The 22,823-nt window shown below is 46.0% G+C and overlaps 1 protein-coding gene across 1 annotated transcript; it reads left to right on the plus strand.

Annotated features, from left to right (window-relative positions):
- Window positions 1-279: 279 nt before the first annotated feature.
- Window positions 280-13,680, plus strand: LOC120036388 (inosine-5'-monophosphate dehydrogenase 1a-like; the record flags this gene model as incomplete). Its single annotated transcript, XM_038982858.1, has 8 exons — window positions 280-508; window positions 3,071-3,169; window positions 3,317-3,397; window positions 8,614-8,662; window positions 12,481-12,582; window positions 12,776-12,850; window positions 12,992-13,286; window positions 13,481-13,680. Coding segments are annotated over exons 2-8 (900 nt in total), but the record flags the coding sequence as incomplete, so codon positions are not given.
- Between the last annotated feature and the right edge of the window lie 9,143 nt (window positions 13,681-22,823).

Consider the following 22,823-nt stretch of genomic DNA (forward strand, 5'->3'; position numbering starts at 1 on the left):
AGGAGGGCCTGCTGTTTATGTGGTTATATGTGGGTTATACAATGATAATATATGGACATTGGCACTGCCAGACTATAGTGCCAATTTCCCTGTAGCCTAAATGCATGATTTTCTCCTCCAAACGATGTATGGTCTGCACTCTGCTGTGCAGATATTAGGTATATTACATAAATTACAAGGACATAATCTCACTAACCTGCAAAGTCTGTGATTGAGTTGAGATTTTTACCCTCGTGTTTTCGAATTCAATGAGAGCCCCACGTGGGAGGAGAGGGGATGTGACGCATCCATTTTCGATGCTTCTGCGAAAATATTCTTCTTCATAACTGTAGCAGCGACAGGCAATCAAATTTGGACCAGCCTCGCATCATCACTTGAGTTTGTAGTAGGGGAATTAATTGTGGGTTGGTTCCCTCCACAATAGAGAAAGCACACTTTGCTTCCGCTCATTTTGGACTTGCTAGAAAGTTCGCATTCCGAAAACCTTCAACGTGGTCAGCTTCAAGAGGTAGAAAACGGGCTGGAATTGATTTTTTGTTTCACATTTTCTCAACGTAACTATCATTAGGTAACTGTAAGTAAGACTAAGAACGTGGTGAGGTGGCTAATTGCGTAGAATACAGATCATCTTCAGTAATGAGTTGAAACACGTTAGCTAGCTTGCTAGCCGGCTACCGCTAGCTGACACATGCTCCTGCTGAATAACGCACGCACTCTTATCATTTTGACCTGCGTGGCAAGAAATTAGATGGCTAATTTATAGTGCAGCTTTGGTGATAAAATACATTGCAAACTATATGTTAAAGACATATGATGGATGGAAATCTATAAATACTTAGGCTGCGGACAGTTGGCTAGATTCGTCAATCGTTAATATAGCCATGTTTTATTTTCCCCACATGTAGGCATTGTAACCATTGTTAGGTACTCAGCTGTACAGTAGCCAGTTAACGTTAGTAAGTGCAAGCTAACTACTGTAGCTAGCTACTGTATTGACAGGCATTGCTCACGGTTGCCTTTCAGCAGCTATCCAGAACACTGTGTAGGTAGTCTGGATAAATATGTGCTTGAAGGAAACGTTTTTGCTGAACAGATCATTGTTTAACATGACTTATTAGCTCATAGTGTCGCTTGATGGCTGTTTTGTTTGCATAGACAGCCACCACAAGCAATAAAGATAACATTAGTGTGCTCTATTTTCCTGGTGTTTATCCAGTAAATTGTAAAAAAAAAATATATATATATATATAGCAAACGTGAAAAAATGTAAAGCAACGTGTTTTATTTAAACATGTAGCTAACATTAGTGCTGCTGCTATTTTTGGCATGGATATTTACACAACAGTGCATGAAAGGGTTAATTTCGTGAGGCTCTATTTTGCCAGCATGCCCCCTCTAATAGAAAGGTTTCTTATAGATGTTAGTGGGTCATCCACATTTTGAAAACGCATAGTCGTTAGTGCGCAGCGATCTGTGCTTGTGAGGTCGGTTAGGTTTCAGTTAGACTATTAAAAAAAAGTAATGTTTTCGGGTTCGATAATAACAACACATAATGAAACGGTGAATAAAATGTCCGTGATGGTAGTGACTGCGATTACTTCTTATCACTTAACCATTTATTCACATTATTTTACTTCAATACAATATTTCAGTTCTGTATATTACATTTGTTTTATTTGATGACTTTCATTTCAAGTCATCTCACCTCTATAGAGCTGCTGTCTGGCAAAATCACAATTTTAGTATTTCTTCAATGTAAACAAGGCATACTTTTTTGACTGTTGAATAACAACTATCAATTTCAGGTAGAGTTACTTTTGTGTATGTGGACACATCTTCAAATTAGTGGATTTGGCTATTTTAGCCACACCTGTTGTTGAGAGGTGTATAAAATCGAGCACACAGCCATGCAATCTCAATAGACAAACATTGGCAGTAGAATGGCCTTACTGAAGATCTCGGTGACTTTCAACGTTTCACCTTCATAGGATGCCACCTTTCCAATAAGGTAGTTAAATTTCTGCCTTGCTAGAGCTGCCCCGGTAAACTGTAAGTGCTGTTATTGTGAATGTGAAGTGGAAACGTCTGGGGGCAAAAACGGATCAGCCACGAAGTGGTAGGCCATACAAGAACACAAAGCAGGAGTGCTGAAGCGCATAGTGTGTAAAAATTCTGTCCTCGGTTGCAACACTCACTACCAAGTTCCAAACTGTCTCTGGAAGCAACGTCAGCCCAAGAACGGTTCGTCGGGAGCTTCGTGAAATGGGTTTCCAAGCCTACGATCACCATGCACAATGCCAAGCGTTGGCTGGAGTGGTGTAAAGCTCGCTGCCATTGGACTCTGGAATGATGAATCGCTTCACCATCTGGCAGTTCGATGGACAAATCTGGGTTTGGCGGATGCCAGGAGAACGCTACCTGCCTGAATGTATAGTGCCAACTGTTAAGTTTGGTGGAGGATGAATAATGGTCTGGGGCTGTTTTTCATGAGTGGAGGCTGTTGTAGCAGCAATGTGTCCGTAGCAGCAATGTGTCCGTATTAATGCCCATGATTTTGGATTGAGATGTTCGACGAGCAGGTGTCCACATACTTTTGGTCGTGTAGTGTACCTCGTGAAGCAACTGCTCTCCTTTCAAACGAGCATTCTTGTCTCTTTAATGTAGCAAGCTAAAAGAAACACAGATGGACAAGTAGGCATGCAATGGATTATGGTCATTATAGGTAAATACCACGTTTTCCATGCGAAACTATGTAGAATATTGGCCTTTTGGAAACTACAACTCCCTACTACATCGAACAGTTCGGGCTTGATAACATTTGTCTCTAGAGAAACTGCGCAATAAGCACATTGATATCACAGAAAAAACCTGAATGAAATGCCTTGTTTAAAAAAAACACTGCATTTTGGGTTAATCACTCAGCACTAATAGTCATTCACAGACGCAAAGCGTCGTCACCTTTTAACCCTTCATCTATTGATGGCTAATTATATGTGAAAATGCATTGAATGTTACACTTGAAACGATGGCTACAATCTAATGCCTGCTTGTCATCCTTTTCATTTGACAGCATGGCTGATTTCCTGATCAGTGGTGGTACGGGCTATGTCCCAGAAGATGGACTCTCCGCACAACAGCTTTTCTCCGTTGGAGACGGCCTCACCTACAAGTAAGTTCAGTTCAACCACAATACAAATGCCAAATAGAACCGTATTGTGCAAGTACGCTCTCGAACTGTCCAAACCTAAGCGCAGGCGATGATGGACGAGATGCGGGCGGCGCTTTGTAATGATGGCCAACACGTTTTGAATCGCAGATCTGCTCAACAACAGTCTGTTGTCGCTGATGGTCAAACGGCAGAAGAGCTATGCTCTAAAGGCGACGGGTTGACTTACAAGTGAGTAAAACGGTTGACTTTTCAACCATTTTGACACTATATACACTATACTGTAAAAACCTCTTGTCAACAAACGATGAGTTCATATAGGGGAAGCAAATGATTGTCCCATTAAAAATAGATTTGAATCAATAAGGTACCTTGTTGATGAATTTGGCAAAAGTAAAAACCACATTTGCCACCAATTGTATTATTGTAATTTTTAGCTGGCTGAGAAAACCACTGATCTATACGGATGAATGAGTAGGGCAGGGTGGTGGGGGTTGATTGCTTAGCCTGATCTGCACCATAGGATGATATTTGCTTCCGGTAATGATATGGCTGCATCTTTAACTGCTCTGAAGAATCATAGTGCATGAACTGCTATTTGATTCTTTGAGACATTCAATCACTATCTAATCTATCTAGTAATGAAATCTGACTGCACTCATATCATAAGGCCCTTTATCTGCTCATTTCATATTCACTTGTTTTTACTTTCACTGAACAACCCTCAATTCACTTTCACTCTGTTTAAAACTAACTTGATTTCAACAAGCAAAGCATTGGGATGCCCCAATATGGCAGACGGTCATTGCATTGGTATGTTGCCACAGCAAGCTACTTCACTAATTTCACCCCTTTGCCCAAGACTGTTGCCCAAAACTCTGTGCATCGTTTTGCTTTTTGAACATACCTCTGGCTAGAGGACTTGACAGAAATGACTAACTGCTATAAAATGCTTCCAACACCTACTTAAAATAGAGTAACATTCACGTCCTTGTGTTGATGTTGTAGCCTATGTCTTCTGACTATATGTGGCGCCGTCCCAAATGGTACCCTGTCCCCTACATAGTGCATTACTTTTGACCATAGGGAATAGGGTGCCGGTACGGAACCTATGTTAAATGGATACCCTAGGGCCTCCCAAGTGGTGCAGCAGGCTCTGGCGAGCCGGGCGCCTGCAAGCTGACACGGTCGCCAGTTGGACGGTGTTTCCTCCGACTCATTGGTGCAGCTGGCTTCCGGGTTAAGCGAGCAGTGTGTCAAGAAGCAGTGCGGCTTGGCAGGGTTGTGTTTCGGAGGACGCATGGCTCTCGACCTTCGCCTAAACAGAGCCCGTAGGGGAGTTGCAGCAATCGTACAAGACTGTAACTACCAATGGAATATCATGAAATTGGGGATAAAAAAGGGGATAAAAGTTTAAAAAAAAATCTATATATTAAATGGATACCCTGTTCATTCTAAACCGATTATGTGGCGTTTGTGAGACAAACAATATTTAGACAACAAGCAGGTACAACTCGACCATTTTGTTTCTTACAGTTTAACACTAATTGCACTGGATAAGAGCGTCTGCTAAATTACTAAATGTTATGGTTCAGACTTAACATCCACACAATAAGGGTATTCACTATTTACACTACACATTTGAATGGAGAGTTAGCCCCAGTTCACAGGGGTTAATTGATTAGGCAATGTATGTGTGTGTGATACCGGCACGTCCCTCCACTCCTTAATGAAGCACGTCCTGCTTAAAGGCAAGGCAAAGCACATGACTAGCCCGAGGTACTGTCATGTGAGCATCTCGGGGCACGGCATCAGAGGAAGTGAGGATGCCCTCCTTTGCACCACATCTGGGCCCATATTACCTGTATCATACAGCTGTGTCTCCACCATGGCAACCACAGACAACTGCCTCACAAACATGGCAACCCAGGATGGTGGCAACCCAGGATGGTAGCGACAGTGGCTCAATCTCAATTCGTCTTTCCCTATCTCCTCGGCTCCTTTTTAACCGTATTAAAGGAGGTCAAGTCACTCCCCTTGGACTTTCTTCTCCAATGTATTTTGAGAGGGAGGCGGGGAGAGGGGATGCAAGGAATCAAAGGCAAGATAAATTGAGAAAGAGCCAGTGAGAACACATCTGGCAAAGGCCTACTGGCTTTGAGGTGTTTGCTTACCGGTTGCTGCTGTAATCTGGCAGGCTTAATGTCCACACCAAAACATGCTGGAGCTGAATACATGCTCCCTTATGAAAGTGTTCGCCAGGGTGAGCTGAGATGTTCTGTCTGGGTCTCAAGGCCATTTCACCAAGCTGGATCAATAGTCTTTCAGCAACTCAACATTTTCTAGTACAGCAGAGTGCATGTTATTATCATATATTACCCCTGTCATAAAGAATTCATCAATGCAGTAATTTTCTGTCAATGGCTTCATGGGATGATTCCATGATGATGTCTTATGATCACAGCCACCTAATCATCCTCGGCTTCTAATTAGCCCCATTCAACCCCCTCATCTCTCCAACGCAATTCTCCCCCGGGACATTGGTGTAGAAGACAATGTATTCTCAATCCACTTACGTGGCAAAGGGACGAGAAATGAAAAGATTACAATCGTGACATAATTCTACATGTGTAGTGCACTGCCTTTGCAGAAGTGTAGCGTAGAACAAGGTTATGAAGTAGTGCTATCCAGGCTTGTGTCAAAAATGTCTTGCATGAAATGAAGATGAATCAAGTCGCACCCAGCATTACTAGGGCCTGAAACTGTTTTCATAACAGATGTCATGCAATAGATATTTATACATTAATAGTATGCAAGACTAGACAGGTAAGTGCACTCTAAATCAGATCTACCCACTTTTTCTACTTAGTGGTTGAAGGGTCATAATAATGTCTAACTCGGGCAGTTTGTGGTTGTCTACACCACTGGTGTGGCCGAAATGGCATCATGCATTTGTCCACATTCAACATTCGATTGCAAACCATATTGAAAGGTAGCCAGTGTTGTCTGGTATTTAAAACCCTAATGTGTCACGTCAAACTCTAGTTAGTTCTTCTCGAATGCCGTATATAATTATTTACTCCTGTGGACAAAACATACATTTGAACCTGGACAAAAAAACTATTTCATTGCGTTTAGGTGGAGTGCCATCTCCACAAGGGAAGTCCGGATCTAGGTCTTACTCATCAAGATCCCATTTTCCACATATTTTTTGTTGCATTCTGGGTCAACCTGGCCACTTAATTTCTTAGTGATCCCTTCGCGCGCCAATCCGTTAACGGGATTGATTTGACAACACCCAGTGAAATAGCAGCGTGCCAAATTCAAAAACAGAAATACTCATAATATTAATTCATGAATCATACAAGTGTTATACATCGGTTTAAATATGAACTTATTGTTAATCTAGCCACAGTGTCAGATTTCAAAAAGGCTTTACGGCGAAAGCAAACCATGCTATTATCTGAGGACAGCACCCCATCAAACAAACACATGAAAATTACATTTCAACCCGCCAGGCGCGACACAAGTCAGAAATAACGATATAATTCATGCCTTTGAAGATCTTCTTCTGTTGGCACTCCAATATGTCCATTAAACATCACAAATGGTCCTTTTGTTCGATAAATTCTGTCGTTATATCTCAAATGTTCATTTATTTGGCGTGTTTGATCCAGAAAAACACTGGTTCCAACTCGCGCAACATGACTACAAAGTATCTAATTTAGTTACCTGTAAACTTGATCCAAACATTTCAAACAACTTTCCTAATCCAACTTTAGGTATTTGTAAACGTAAATAATCGATACAATTTTAGACGGGATAAACTGTGTTCAATACCGGACGAAAACAAAGTGGAGCGAGCTTTCAGGTCGCGCGCCCCAACCACAACCGACTCGACCCTCGTTCTGAACAGCCCTTCTTCATTTCTCAAAGGAAAAACATCAACCAATTTCTAAAGACTGACATCTAGTGGAAGCGATAGGAACTGCAAGCAAGTGCCTTAGAAATCTAGATCCACTTAGAAAACCCATTGAAAAGAGAGTGACCTCAACAACAAAAAATCCTGGATGGTTTGTCCTCGGGGTTTCGCTTGCCAAATAACTTCTGTTATACTTACAGGCATCATTTTAACAGTTTTAGAAACTTTAGTGTTTTATATCCTAGCTTCTGGGCCTGAGTAGCAGGCAGTTTACTTTGGGCACACTTTTCATCCGGATGTGAAAATAGTGCCCCCTAGCCTTAAGAAGTTTTAAGTATAGGTTACAGGTTAAACCCAAGTGACCACTGTAACTTGTATTCTGTAATGGAAATTGGTGGCAAATCCAAAAACTCGAAATAAATAAAATGGCTGCTTATCAACTGATCCAGTGACACTTTTTACCATTTGGCTCATGCTGGTTAGGGGTAGGTCTGGCTAGTGAGAGCTGATCCAGAATCAGCGGAGGTTTGTGGTTTCCTTAAATGCTGGCAGATGTTTTCCCCTCTGCCTCCCTGTCTCAGGCTGTGTTAATGTTTGTGAGGTGTCTGGCGGTTGCAGGCGGACCCCTCCCTGTCCCGTTTGGTAGACATATTTTAGGCCCCGTCTTTTCACCCACACAGGCGGAGGAGAGAGGGGAATGGTCTGACGCATGATAAAGGACAGGGAGCCATTCTCTGTTTTTTGTTTCTCTTGCTCGCTCCTCCCGTTCTATCTGATTTAGAGACATTCTCTCCTGCTCTCCTCCATCTTATTCTGTTTTTCACTTTTCCCCATCTCTCTCTCTCTGACAAAGACTCTCTCTCTCTCTCTCTCTCTCTCTCTCTCTCTCTCTCTCTCTCTCTCTCTCTCTCGCTCTCTCGCTCTCTCAGACAAAGACTCTCTCTCTCTCTCTGTCCAGTCTGTCTGTGTTTTCACACCAATCTGTGAAAAACACATCATCCTTATTTCTCCCTGTCTCATTTGCTGTCTACCGCTCTCTCTCTCTGCCTGCCATTGTGTATATACAGTCTAAGAAATTAAGTTGAACCCCAGATGCTTTTGTCAAGCACTGGACTAACAGGGTGAGACAGTGTTTCTCTTTAGACTAGAGTACAAGGCAAAGGGAAGGGGCAGCTTGATCAGCGATCACTAGAGGGTGAACTTATGAACGTACAATTTTTGGGATCAAGACATTTTCTATTAGTTCTTAACGCAAACTCACTTGTAGTGTAGTTTAGTTTATTCAAATTTATATCACAGGCAACTTTCAGGTCAGACTCCCCTTTTGGCTTTCACCACTTCCTGCTTTGGACCCAACTCCAACATGGTGGAGGTACTTGTAAACTTTGAAATTGTCACCAGTTGGCTGGCAGTTGCATTGCACTGCACTATGAATCTTGTAGTCCTCTTGTCTTAAGCCATCTTTCTTTAGCCATGACAACCTGTGAACCTTGACCCCTGACCTCTTGCTCTGTCTGTCTTTCAGCGACTTCCTGATTCTGCCGGGCTTCATTGATTTTACCTCAGACGATGTGGTGAGTAGTCCTCTCTTCTCTGACTGTCAAGACCTTCCAGAAAGCTAAGACAATTCAATATGGGTTTTGAGCTACAGACTAGCCTTCGACCTACCTTCAGCCTACTGTTCTGTTCATGGGCTCAATTCCACTGTTCCGAGACCCTCTTCCCTAGCCCAGTCCTCTTAAGTGTTCACCGATAGAGTCATGGGTAGGTAGGTGCAAGCCATACGATGAAGGCTGCTCTTAGCCTGTTGAACTGGTTAGTGTCCTACAGTTTTTTACAGTTTTTTTTCATATAACCTTTATATAACTAGGCAAGTCAGTTAAGAACAAATTATTATTTACAGTGATGGCCTACCTGGGAACAGTGGGTTAACTCCCTTGTTCAGGGGCAGAACTACTAAATAAAAAAATGACACATTTTTACCTTGTCAGCTCAGGGATTCGATCCAGCAACCTTTCGGTTACTGGCCCAACGCTCTAATCACTAGGCTACCTGCCGCCCCAGACTGGTTCTTCCAGATCTCTGAAAACTACAGGGATAATGACTATGGGTGCACCAAGGGGGAGCAGTATTGCTTCCTACACATTCCTTATTATTTCAGCAGACACTCCTTGCCAGAGCCACGTCAGAAACCAAAGCCTTTTTACAGTATGCTGTGTCCACACAGATGCACAAACCACCCTCTGCATTCAAAGCCAAAACCTCATTCTGTAATTGCAGCTTTTCCCCCCAAAAAATTTGCTTTCATCATCCCTAACCTCCTAGCCACCCTATTTTTACCAAGATGGCCTCCCAAACCTGGTCTCTCTCTCTCTGTCTCTCTCTCTGTTTACGGTTGTGGTTGGTTGGTTGCTCACTCTTCTCTCAGGGGATGATGTGAGCGTTAATCTCAGGCTTTATGTGAAATCCCCCTGCCCTTCTCTCTCGTCCATCAGGAGTTTTTAATCTAATTGATATCTCTAATCTCCTTTTTTGTCCAGACTAGAACACAGCTCTTGTTGCTGTGGAAGGTGCCTGTCTGCGTTGTTGCCGTGGCGTTGTGGGTACTCTCCGTAGGGTTGTAACCTGGCCTATTTTCTTGACGGTGGAGTCAGTCTCTGATACCTGGGACGAGCCTGTGTTTGTCTGTCTCAACTGTGAATACAGTCAAAGGTCATGCAATAATATTTGTTTAGACTGTATTCTAAAATAGACCCCCCCACCCTCTTCCACACAGGGGTGTTTTATAAGTGTGAAGTGGGCCTCTGTCTGGTGTTTCAATGTGCAGAGGTGTTCTCTCAATTTTAAAGGTTAGCCCTTTGTAGAATTTGGCAGGGTAGTGCAGTTGAGCTAACAAAATGGCTGCCAGTGTCCAGTCTTTTTCTTCACCCTCCCATTTCAGAAACACAATAGTTGGTATGGTAGTTTACATTTGCCAAAGATAAGGGAGGAAAGCTCTTGATGTCATAAAATGCACGCTCTGGTTTTCTCATGGGTGAGGAATGCCATGTTTTCCCTCCCAGCTGAGAAGACAAACAAAGTCAACACTGCTAGCTAGCCAGCTAGCCAACTTCTACCGAAACAGTACAACGGAACGATTTGATTAGTGTAGTGTTAGCTAGCTACATAGTTGTCTTTGCTGTCCTTGTATCTAAGATAATTGTGTAGTTTAGAGTAATTATCTAGCCAGTTATCGAGGTTACCTAGCCAGTTATCGAGGCTACCTAGCCAGCAACACTTTCAAACAAAGTCAACAACGCAGCCACTGCTAGCTAGCCTACTTCACCAGTCAGCAGTACTGCATCGTTTTAATCATTTTAGTCAATAAGATTTTTGCTACGTAAGCTTAACTTTCTGAACATTCGAGACGTGTAGTCCACTTGTCATTCCAATCTCCTTTGCATTAGCGTAGCCTCTTCTGTAGCCTGTCAACTATGTGTCTGTCTATCCCTGTTCTCTCCTCTCTGCACAGACCATACAAACGCTTCACACCGCGTGGCCGCTGCCACCCTAACCTGGTGGTCCCAGCGCACTTGCTGTTGGCTGGGCTCCCTGCCTGTGCCATTAAACCCCTACAACTCATCCAGAACGCCGCAGCCCGTCTGGTGTTCAACCTTCCCAAGTTCTCTCACGTCACCCCGCTCCTCCGCTCTCTCCACTGGCTTCCAGTTGAAGCTCGCATCCGCTACAAGACCATGGTGCTTGCCTACGGAGCTGTGAGGGGAACGGCACCTCCGTACCTTCAGGCTCTGATCAGGCCCTACACCCAAACAAGGGCACTGCGTTCATCCACCTCTGGCCTGCTCGCCTCCCTACCTCTGAGGAAGTACAGTTCCCGCTCAGCCCAGTCAAAACTGTTCGCTGCTCTGGCACCCCAATGGTGGAACAAACTCCCTCACGACGCCAGGACAGCGGAGTCAATCACCACCTTCCGGAGACACCTGAAACCCCACCTCTTTAAGGAATACCTAGGATAGGATAAAGTAATCCTTCTAACCCCCCCCCCCCCCCCCTTAAAAGATTTAGATGCACTATTGTAAAGTGGCTGTTCCACTGGATATCATAAGGTGAATGCACCAATTTGTAAGTCGCTCTGGATAAGAGCGTCTGCTAAATGACTTAAATGTAAATGTTAAATGTAAGACCGTGGAAGTGATTTTTATTTATTTTAGAAAAGGGAACTTTCCCAGTGTGTTGGCAGATAGTTTCTAACAAGGTCACGGCCTGATTGTGCAAAAACATCTCCAGAAAGACTTGGGTCCCCTCAGTCACATGCATCAGCTTAGTTAAAGCAACAGCAGTCTCTCTGATGACAGATTTAAAAAAAAAAAAATATATATATATATATATATATATATATATATATTATTTTTTTTTTAACTAGGGAAGTCAGTTAAGAACAAATTCTTATTTACAATGACGGCCTACCACGGCCGATCCCGAACGATGCTGGGCCAATTGTGCGCCACCCTATGGGACTCCCAATCACGGCCAGATATGATGCAGCCTGGATTCGAACCAGGGACTGCAGTAATGCCTCTTGCGCTGAGATCCGTTGCCTTACACCGCTGGGCCACTCGGGAGCCCATATAAAATGTAGCACCTGATAATTTACGTTTAGTCCAGATGGCGATGTCTGCTTTCCAGTTGCATGTCCTTTACTTGCTGTTGCCACTCTCGTCTGAGACTTTGAGACTCATAGTCCAGTCAGCCATTGAAAGCATGCTTGAGAGCCGTGACCAAAAGCTGTCATTTTCCAATCCACATAGGACAAACTTGCTTGTTGTAGCATGTCTGCCCCCTAGTGGACAACTGAGAAAGCAACCTTTACCATTACAAGCAATGATGGTCAAGGTTCTCTTTTCTTCATGAAGTAAATTACTTACACTATGTATTAGAAATGAATAATATTGAGTATATTTCCTCAGTGTGGACATTTACACTCACTGCAACAGATTGTAATACCTCAATTGGGCCGACCAACCAGTGCTCCCGCACAGTGGCTAACCGGGCTATCTGCATTGTGTCCCACCCACCACCCGCCAACCCCTCTTTTACGCTACTGCTACTCTCTGTTCATCATATATGCATAGTCACTTTAACCATATCTACATGTACATACTACCTCAATCAGCCTGACTAACCGGTGTCTGTATGTAGCCTCGCTACTTTTAGCTACACTATTGTTTAGAGTTTGTAAGTAAGCATTTCACTGTAAGGTCGACACCTGTTGTATTCAGCGCACGTGACAAACTTCGATTTGATTTAATATTATCTAGTGTGCCAAATGACTGATTTCCTGAACATGTTGTGGGTTATTGAGCCAAGATGTCCTCCTTACTTTCTCCACCAGGACCTGACCTCTGCCCTGACCAGGAAGATCACCCTGAAGACGCCTCTCATCTCCTCCCCCATGGACACAGTCACAGAGTCATCGATGGCCATCGCCATGGCGGTAAGACCTTGCCGCCTGACATGCGAGCCAGTAAAACATATATATGTGTGTTCTCTATGCTAAAAATTACTGTGCGCTTTCCACGTCAGTCACATTGGAAGTGTTTTGTGTTGCTGGGGGGGAAACATACCATAAACAGTATTGCGGCTCCTAAAAGTGATTTTTATTTGTCGGATGTTTTTGATGCCTTCAGCTCATGGGAGGCATCGGCCTCATCCATCACAACTGCACCCCTGAATTCCAAGCCAACGAGGTCCGCAAGGTTAAGGTACGACCCCCTAAACGCCTATGAAAACATTTACCCTTTGTAGTTAATGACTTTTATCATTTTATGTTGATTGGTATTAAATGGGTTGCAGTGCATCTATACACATGATGCTTTATTAACAGATATTTGTTGTTTGTCCAGAGGTTTGAGCAAGGCTTCATCACAGACCCTCTTGTAATGAGCCCACGTCACACGGTGGGGGACGTGTTCGAGGCCAAGACTCGCCACGGCTTCTCCGGCATACCCGTCACCGAGACCGGCAAGATGGGCAGCAAGCTGGTGGGCATCATCACCTCCAGAGACATCGACTTCCTCTCCGAGAAGGACCACAGCCGACCACTGGAGGAGGCCATGACTAAGAGGGAGGAGCTAGTGGTGGCCCCAGCCGGTGTCACGCTGAAAGAGGCTAACGACATTCTACAGCGGAGCAAAAAAGGTGAGCCAGTCGGTACAGTCCATGTCTATTGTCGCCTGTTTTCTGGTACGTTGTTCTATTGTATAATCCTCAACTTATTATTGATGATGGTTTCTTTGGTTTGCTGTACAAGGTCGTTTATGAACTGTTTGAGGTTAGATGGCAGAATTACTTGGTCACCTTTAAAAAAGTCTCTTTGCCCCCCCCCCCCCCAGGCAAGCTGCCCATCGTGAACGACAGTGACGAGCTGGTGGCCATCATCGCCAGGACAGACTTGAAGAAGAACAGGGACTACCCCCTGGCCTCTAAAGACTCTCGCAAACAGCTGCTGTGCGGAGCCGCCATCGGCACCAGGGACGACGACAAGTACCGACTGGACCTACTGATGCAGGCTGGGGTCGACGTGGTCGTACTGGTGGGTTTGAGGTTGGGGTTATGGTTAGGATCCAGATGGGGTTTAGGTTGGGATCCGGTTGCGGTAGGTGGGAGGGTTGGGTTAGGAGTTGACCTGTTCATGCAGTTTTGGTGGACATGGTGGTTAGGGCTTGACCTGTTCATGTAGTTTAGGTGGACATGGTGGTTAGGGGTTGACCTGTTCATGTAGTTTAGGTGGACGTGGTGGTTAGGGGTTGACCTGTTCATGTAGTTTAGGTGGACATGGTGGTTAGGGGTTGACCTGTTCATGTAGTTATGGTGGACATGGTGGTTAGGGGTTGACCTGTTCATGCAGTTTAGGTGGACATGGTGGTTAGGGGTTGACCTGTGCATGTAGTTTAGGTGGACATGGTGGTTAGGGGTTGACCTGTTCATGCAGTTTAGGTGGACATGGTGGTTAGGGGTTGACCTGTTCATGTAGTTTAGGTGGACATGGTGGTTAGGGGTTGACCTGTTCATGTAGTTTAGGTGGACATGGTGGTTAGGGGTTGACCTGTTCATGCAGTTTAGGTGGACGTGGTGGTTAGGGGTTGACCTGCATGTAGTTTAGGTGGACATGGTGGTTAGGGGTTGACCTGTTCATGCAGTTTAGGTGGACATGGTGGTTAGGGGTTGACCTGTTCATGTAGTTTAGGTGGACATGGTGGTTAGGGGTTGACCTGCATGTAGTTTAGGTGGACATGGTGGTTAGGGGTTGACCTGTTCATGCAGTTTAGGTGGACGTGGTGGTTAGGGGTTGACCTGTTCATGCAGTTTAGGTGGACATGGTGGTTAGGGGTTGACCTGCATGCAGTTTAGGTGGACATGGTGGTTAGGGGTTGACCTGTTCATGCAGTTTAGGTGGACATGGTGGTTAGGGGTTGACCTGTTCATGTAGTTTAGGTGGACATGGTGGTTAGGGGTTGACCTGTTCATGCAGTTTAGGTGGACATGGTGGTTAGGGGTTGACCTGTTCATGTAGTTTAGGTGGACATGGTGGTTAGGGGTTGACCTGTTCATGTAGTTTTGGTGGACATGGTGGTTAGGGGTTGACCTGTTCATGCAGTTTAGGTGGACATGGTGGTTAGGGGTTGACCTGTTCATGCAGTTTAGGTGGACGTGGTGGTTAGGGGTTGACCTGCATGTAGTTTAGGTGGACATGGTGGTTAGGGGTTGACCTGTTCATGCAGTTTAGGTGGACGTGGTGGTTAGGGGTTGACCTGCATGTAGTTTAGGTGGACATGGTGGTTAGGGGTTGACCTGTTCATGCAGTTTAGGTGGACATGGTGGTTAGGGGTTGACCTGTTCATGTAGTTTAGGTGGACATGGTGGTTAGGGGTTGACCTGCATGTAGTTTAGGTGGACATGGTGGTTAGGGGTTGACCTGTTCATGCAGTTTAGGTGGACGTGGTGGTTAGGGGTTGACCTGTTCATGCAGTTTAGGTGGACATGGTGGTTAGGGGTTGACCTGCATGCAGTTTAGGTGGACATGGTGGTTAGGGGTTGACCTGTTCATGCAGTTTAGGTGGACATGGTGGTTAGGGGTTGACCTGTTCATGTAGTTTAGGTGGACATGGTGGTTAGGGGTTGACCTGTTCATGCAGTTTAGGTGGACATGGTGGTTAGGGGTTGACCTGTTCATGTAGTTTAGGTGGACATGGTGGTTAGGGGTTGACCTGTTCATGCAGTTTAGGTGGACATGGTGGTTAGGGGTTGACCTGTTCATGCAGTTTAGGTGGACATGGTGGTTAGGGGTTGACCTGTTCATGCAGTTTAGGTGGACATGGTGGTTAGGGGTTGACCTGTTCATGTAGTTTAGGTGGACATGGTGGTTAGGGGTTGACCTGTTCATGCAGTTTAGGTGGACATGGTGGTTAGGGGTTGACCTGTTCATGCAGTTTAGGTGGACATGGTGGTTAGGGGTTGACCTGTTCATGCAGTTTAGGTGGACATGGTGGTTAGGGGTTGACCTGTTCATGCAGTTTAGGTGGACATGGTGGTTAGGGGTTGACCTGTTCATGTAGTTTAGGTGGACATGGTGGTTAGGGGTTGACCTGTTCATGTAGTTTAGGTGGACATGGTGGTTAGGGGTTGACCTGTTCATGTAGTTTAGGTGGACATGGTGGTTAGGGGTTGACCTGTTCATGTAGTTTAGGTGGACATGGTGGTTAGGGGTTGACCTGTTCATGCAGTTTAGGTGGACATGGTGGTTAGGGGTTGACCTGCATGCAGTTTAGGTGGACATGGTGGTTAGGGGTTGACCTGTTCATGCAGTTTAGGTGGACATGGTGGTTAGGGGTTGACCTGTTCATGTAGTTTAGGTGGACATGGTGGTTAGGGGTTGACCTGTTCATGCAGTTTAGGTGGACATGGTGGTTAGGGGTTGACCTGTTCATGTAGTTTAGGTGGACATGGTGGTTAGGGGTTGACCTGTTCATGTAGTTTAGGTGGACATGGTGGTTAGGGGTTGACCTGTTCATGCAGTTTAGGTGGACATGGTGGTTAGGGGTTGACCTGTTCATGCAGTTTAGGTGGACATGGTGGTTAGGGGTTGACCTGTTCATGTAGTTTTGGTGGACATGGTGGTTAGGGGTTGACCTGTTCATGCAGTTTAGGTGGACATGGTGGTTAGGGGTTGACCTGCATGCAGTTTAGGTGGACATGGTGGTTAGGGGTTGACCTGCATGCAGTTTAGGTGGACATGGTGGTTAGGGGTTGACCTGTTCATGTAGTTTAGGTGGACATGGTGGTTCGGGGTTGACCTGTTCATGTAGTTTAGGTGGACATGGTGGTTAGGGGTTGACCTGTTCATGTAGTTTAGGTGGACATGGTGGTTAGGGGTTGACCTGTTCATGCAGTTTAGGTGGACATGGTGGTTAGGGGTTGACCTGTTCATGTAGTTTAGGTGGACATGGTGGTTAGGGGTTGACCTGTTCATGCAGTTTAGGTGGACATGGTGGTTAGTGGTTGACCTGTTCATGTAGTTTAGGTGAACATGGTGGTTAGGGGTTGACCTGTTCATGTAGTTTAGGTGGACATGGTGGTTAGGGGTTGACCTGTTCATGTAGTTTAGGTGGACATGGTGGTTAGGGGTTGACCTGTTCATGTAGTTTAGGTGGACATGGTGGTTAGGGGTTGACCTGTTCATGTAGTTTAGGTGGACATGGTGGTTAGGGGTTGACCTGTTCATGTAGTTTAGGTGGACATGGTGGTTAGGGGTTGACCTGTTCATGCAGTTTAGGTGGACATGGTGGTTAGGGGTTGACCTGTTCATGCAGTTTAGGTGGACATGGTGGTTAGGGGTTGACCTGTTCATGTAGTTTTGGTGGACATGGTGGTTAGGGGTTGACCTGTTCATGTAGTTTAGCTGGACATGGTGGTTAGGGGTTGACCTGTTCATTCAGTTTAGGTGGACATGGTGGTTAGGGGTTGACCTGCATGCAGTTTAGGTGGACATGGTGGTTAGGGGTTGACCTGTTCATGCAGTTTTGGTGGACATGGTGGTTAGGGGTTGACCTGTTCATGCAGTTTAGGTGGACATGGTGGTTAGGGGTTGACCTGTTCATGTAGTTTAGGTGGACATGGTGGTTAGGGGTTGACCTGTTCATGCAGTTTAGGTGGACATGGTGGTCAGGGGTTGACCTGTTCATGTAGTTTAGGTGGACATGGTGGTTAGGGGTTGACCTGTTCATGCAGTTTAGGTGGACATGGTGGTTAGGGGTTGACCTGTTCATGCAGTTTAGGTGGACATGGTGGTTAGGGGTTGACCTGTTCATGCAGTTTAGGTGGACATTGTGGTTAGGGGTTGACCTGTTCATGCAGTTTAGGTGGACATTGTGGTTAGGGGTTGACCTGTTCATGCAGTTTAGGTGGACATGGTGGTTAGGGGTTGACCTGTTCATGTAGTTTAGGTGGACATGGTGGTTAGGGGTTGACCTGTTCATGTAGTTTAGGTGGACATGGTGGTTAGGGGTTGACCTGTTCATGTAGTTTAGGTGGACATGGTGGTTAGGGGTTGACCTGTTCATGTAGTTTAGGTGGACATGGTGGTTAGGGGTTGACCTGTTCATGTAGTTTAGGTGGACATGGTGGTTAGGGGTTGACCTGCATGCAGTTTAGGTGGACATGGTGGTTAGGGGTTGACCTGTTCATGTAGTTTAGGTGGACATGGTGGTTAGGGGTTGACCTGTTCATGCAGTTTAGGTGGACATGGTGGTTAGGGGTTGACCTGTTCATGTAGTTTAGGTGGACATGGTGGTTAGGGGTTGACCTGTTCATGTAGTTTTGGTGGACATGGTGGTTAGGGGTTGACCTGTTCATGTAGTTTAGGTGGACATGGTGGTTAGGGGTTGACCTGTTCATGTAGTTTTGGTGGACATGGTGGTTAGGGGTTGACCTGTTCATGTAGTTTAGGTGGACATGGTGGTTAGGGGTTGACCTGTTCATGTAGTTTAGGTGGACATGGTGGTTAGGGGTTGACCTGTTCATGTAGTTTAGGTGGACATGGTGGTTCGGGGTTGACCTGTTCATGTAGTTTAGGTGGACATGGTGGTTAGGGGTTGACCTGTTCATGTAGTTTAGGTGGACATGGTGGTTAGGGGTTGACCTGTTCATGCAGTTTAGGTGGACATGGTGGTTAGGGGTTGACCTGTTCATGTAGTTTAGGTGGACATGGTGGTTAGGGGTTGACCTGTTCATGCAGTTTAGGTGGACATGGTGGTTAGTGGTTGACCTGTTCATGTAGTTTAGGTGAACATGGTGGTTAGGGGTTGACCTGTTCATGTAGTTTAGGTGGACATGGTGGTTAGGGGTTGACCTGTTCATGTAGTTTAGGTGGACATGGTGGTTAGGGGTTGACCTGTTCATGTAGTTTAGGTGGACATGGTGGTTAGGGGTTGACCTGTTCATGCAGTTTAGGTGGACATGGTGGTTAGGGGTTGACCTGTTCATGCAGTTTTGGTGGACATGGTGGTTAGGGGTTGACCTGTTCATGTAGTTTTGGTGGACATGGTGGTTAGGGGTTGACCTGTTCATGTAGTTTAGGTGGACATGGTGGTTAGGGGTTGACCTGTTCATTCAGTTTAGGTGGACATGGTGGTTAGGGGTTGACCTGCATGCAGTTTAGGTGGACATGGTGGTTAGGGGTTGACCTGTTCATGTAGTTTAGGTGGACATGGTGGTTAGGGGTTGACCTGTTCATGCAGTTTAGGTGGACATGGTGGTTAGGGGTTGACCTGTGCATGTAGTTTAGGTGGACATGGTGGTTAGGGGTTGACCTGTTCATGCAGTTTAGGTGGACATGGTGGTTAGGGGTTGACCTGTTCATGTAGTTTAGGTGGACATGGTGGTTAGGGGTTGACCTGTTCATGTAGTTTAGGTGGACATGGTGGTTAGGGGTTGACCTGTTCATGCAGTTTAGGTGGACGTGGTGGTTAGGGGTTGACCTGCATGTAGTTTAGGTGGACATGGTGGTTAGGGGTTGACCTGTTCATGCAGTTTAGGTGGACATGGTGGTTAGGGGTTGACCTGTTCATGCAGTTTAGGTGGACATGGTGGTTAGGGGTTGACCTGTTCATGCAGTTTTGGTGGACATGGTGGTTAGGGGTTGACCTGTTCATGTAGTTTTGGTGGACATGATGGTTAGGGGTTGACCTGTTCATGTAGTTTAGGTGGACATGGTGGTTAGGGGTTGACCTGTTCATTCAGTTTAGGTGGACATGGTGGTTAGGGGTTGACCTGCATGCAGTTTAGGTGGACATGGTGGTTAGGGGTTGACCTGTTCATGTAGTTTAGGTGGACATGGTGGTTAGGGGTTGACCTGCATGCAGTTTAGGTGGACATGGTGGTTAGGGGTTGACCTGTTCATGTAGTTTAGGTGGACATGGTGGTTAGGGGTTGACCTGTTCATGCAGTTTAGGTGGACATGGTGGTTAGGGGTTGACCTGTTCATGTAGTTTAGGTGGACATGGTGGTTAGGGGTTGACCTGTTCATGTAGTTTTGGTGGACATGGTGGTTAGGGGTTGACCTGTTCATGTAGTTTAGGTGGACATGGTGGTTAGGGGTTGACCTGTTCATGTAGTTTTGGTGGACATGGTGGTTAGGGGTTGACCTGTTCATGTAGTTTAGGTGGACATGGTGGTTAGGGGTTGACCTGTTCATGTAGTTTAGGTGGACATGGTGGTTAGGGGTTGACCTGTTCATGTAGTTTAGGTGGACATGGTGGTTCGGGGTTGACCTGTTCATGTAGTTTAGGTGGACATGGTGGTTAGGGGTTGACCTGTTCATGTAGTTTAGGTGGACATGGTGGTTAGGGGTTGACCTGTTCATGCAGTTTAGGTGGACATGGTGGTTAGGGGTTGACCTGTTCATGTAGTTTAGGTGGACATGGTGGTTAGGGGTTGACCTGTTCATGCAGTTTAGGTGGACATGGTGGTTAGTGGTTGACCTGTTCATGTAGTTTAGGTGAACATGGTGGTTAGGGGTTGACCTGTTCATGTAGTTTAGGTGGACATGGTGGTTAGGGGTTGACCTGTTCATGTAGTTTAGGTGGACATGGTGGTTAGGGGTTGACCTGTTCATGTAGTTTAGGTGGACATGGTGGTTAGGGGTTGACCTGTTCATGCAGTTTAGGTGGACATGGTGGTTAGGGGTTGACCTGTTCATGCAGTTTTGGTGGACATGGTGGTTAGGGGTTGACCTGTTCATGTAGTTTTGGTGGACATGGTGGTTAGGGGTTGACCTGTTCATGTAGTTTAGGTGGACATGGTGGTTAGGGGTTGACCTGTTCATTCAGTTTAGGTGGACATGGTGGTTAGGGGTTGACCTGCATGCAGTTTAGGTGGACATGGTGGTTAGGGGTTGACCTGTTCATGTAGTTTAGGTGGACATGGTGGTTAGGGGTTGACCTGTTCATGCAGTTTAGGTGGACATGGTGGTTAGGGGTTGACCTGTGCATGTAGTTTAGGTGGACATGGTGGTTAGGGGTTGACCTGTTCATGCAGTTTAGGTGGACATGGTGGTTAGGGGTTGACCTGTTCATGTAGTTTAGGTGGACATGGTGGTTAGGGGTTGACCTGTTCATGTAGTTTAGGTGGACATGGTGGTTAGGGGTTGACCTGTTCATGCAGTTTAGGTGGACGTGGTGGTTAGGGGTTGACCTGCATGTAGTTTAGGTGGACATGGTGGTTAGGGGTTGACCTGTTCATGCAGTTTAGGTGGACATGGTGGTTAGGGGTTGACCTGTTCATGCAGTTTAGGTGGACATGGTGGTTAGGGGTTGACCTGTTCATGCAGTTTTGGTGGACATGGTGGTTAGGGGTTGACCTGTTCATGTAGTTTTGGTGGACATGATGGTTAGGGGTTGACCTGTTCATGTAGTTTAGGTGGACATGGTGGTTAGGGGTTGACCTGTTCATTCAGTTTAGGTGGACATGGTGGTTAGGGGTTGACCTGCATGCAGTTTAGGTGGACATGGTGGTTAGGGGTTGACCTGTTCATGTAGTTTAGGTGGACATGGTGGTTAGGGGTTGACCTGTTCATGCAGTTTAGGTGGACATGGTGGTTAGGGGTTGACCTGTGCATGTAGTTTAGGTGGACATGGTGGTTAGGGGTTGACCTGTTCATGCAGTTTAGGTGGACATGGTGGTTAGGGGTTGACCTGTTCATGTAGTTTAGGTGGACATGGTGGTTAGGGGTTGACCTGTTCATGTAGTTTAGGTGGACATGGTGGTTAGGGGTTGACCTGTTCATGCAGTTTAGGTGGACGTGGTGGTTAGGGGTTGACCTGCATGTAGTTTAGGTGGACATGGTGGTTAGGGGTTGACCTGTTCATGCAGTTTAGGTGGACATGGTGGTTAGGGGTTGACCTGTTCATGTAGTTTAGGTGGACATGGTGGTTAGGGGTTGACCTGCATGTAGTTTAGGTGGACATGGTGGTTAGGGGTTGACCTGTTCATGCAGTTTAGGTGGACGTGGTGGTTAGGGGTTGACCTGTTCATGCAGTTTAGGTGGACATGGTGGTTAGGGGTTGACCTGTTCATGCAGTTTAGGTGGACATGGTGGTTAGGGGTTGACCTGTTCATGCAGTTTAGGTGGACATGGTGGTTAGGGGTTGACCTGTTCATGCAGTTTAGGTGGACATGGTGGTTAGGGGTTGACCTGTTCATGTAGTTTAGGTGGACATGGTGGTTAGGGGTTGACCTGTTCATGTAGTTTAGGTGGACATGGTGGTTAGGGGTTGACCTGTTCATGTAGTTTAGGTGGACATGGTGGTTAGGGGTTGACCTGTTCATGTAGTTTAGGTGGACATGGTGGTTAGGGGTTGACCTGTTCATGCAGTTTAGGTGGACATGGTGGTTAGGGGTTGACCTGTCATGCAGTTTAGGTGGACATGGTGGTTAGGGGTTGACCTGTTCATGCAGTTTAGGTGGACATGGTGGTTAGGGGTTGACCTGTTCATGTAGTTTAGGTGGACATGGTGGTTAGGGGTTGACCTGTTCATGCAGTTTTAGGTGGACATGGTGGTTAGGGGTTGACCTGTTCATGTAGTTTAGGTGGACATGGTGGTTAGGGGTTGACCTGTTCATGAGTTTAGGTGGACATGGTGGTTAGGGGTTGACCTGTTCATGCAGTTTAGGTGGACATGGTGGTTAGGGGTTGACCTGTTCATGCAGTTTAGGGGGGACAATGGTGGTTAGGGGTTGACCTGTTCATGCAGTTTAGGTGGACATGGTGGTTAGGGGTTGACCTTTCATGAGTTTAGGTGGACAACTTGGTGTTAGGGTGTTGACCTGTTCATGCAGTTAGGTGGACATGGTGGTTATGGGGTTGTACCTGTTCATGGTAGTTTAGGTGGTACATGGTGGATTAGGGGTTGACCTGGTTCATGTAGTTTAGGTGGACATGGTGGTTAGGGGTTGACCTGTGCATGCAGTTTAGGTGGAACATGGTGGTTAGGGGTTGACCTGTTGCCATGTAGTTTAGGTGGACATGGTGGTAGGGGTTATGAACTCGGTTTCATGTGCATTTAGGTGGAACATGGTGAGTTAGGGGTTGACCTGTTCATGCAGTTTAGGTACATTAGGGTTGGACATGGTGGTTAGGGGTTGACCTGTTCATGTCAGTTTAGGTGGACATGGTGGTTA

Source organism: Salvelinus namaycush, unplaced genomic scaffold (genome assembly GCF_016432855.1).
Source record: "Salvelinus namaycush isolate Seneca unplaced genomic scaffold, SaNama_1.0 Scaffold1325, whole genome shotgun sequence".
Classification (NCBI taxonomy): Eukaryota; Metazoa; Chordata; class Actinopteri; order Salmoniformes; family Salmonidae; genus Salvelinus; species Salvelinus namaycush.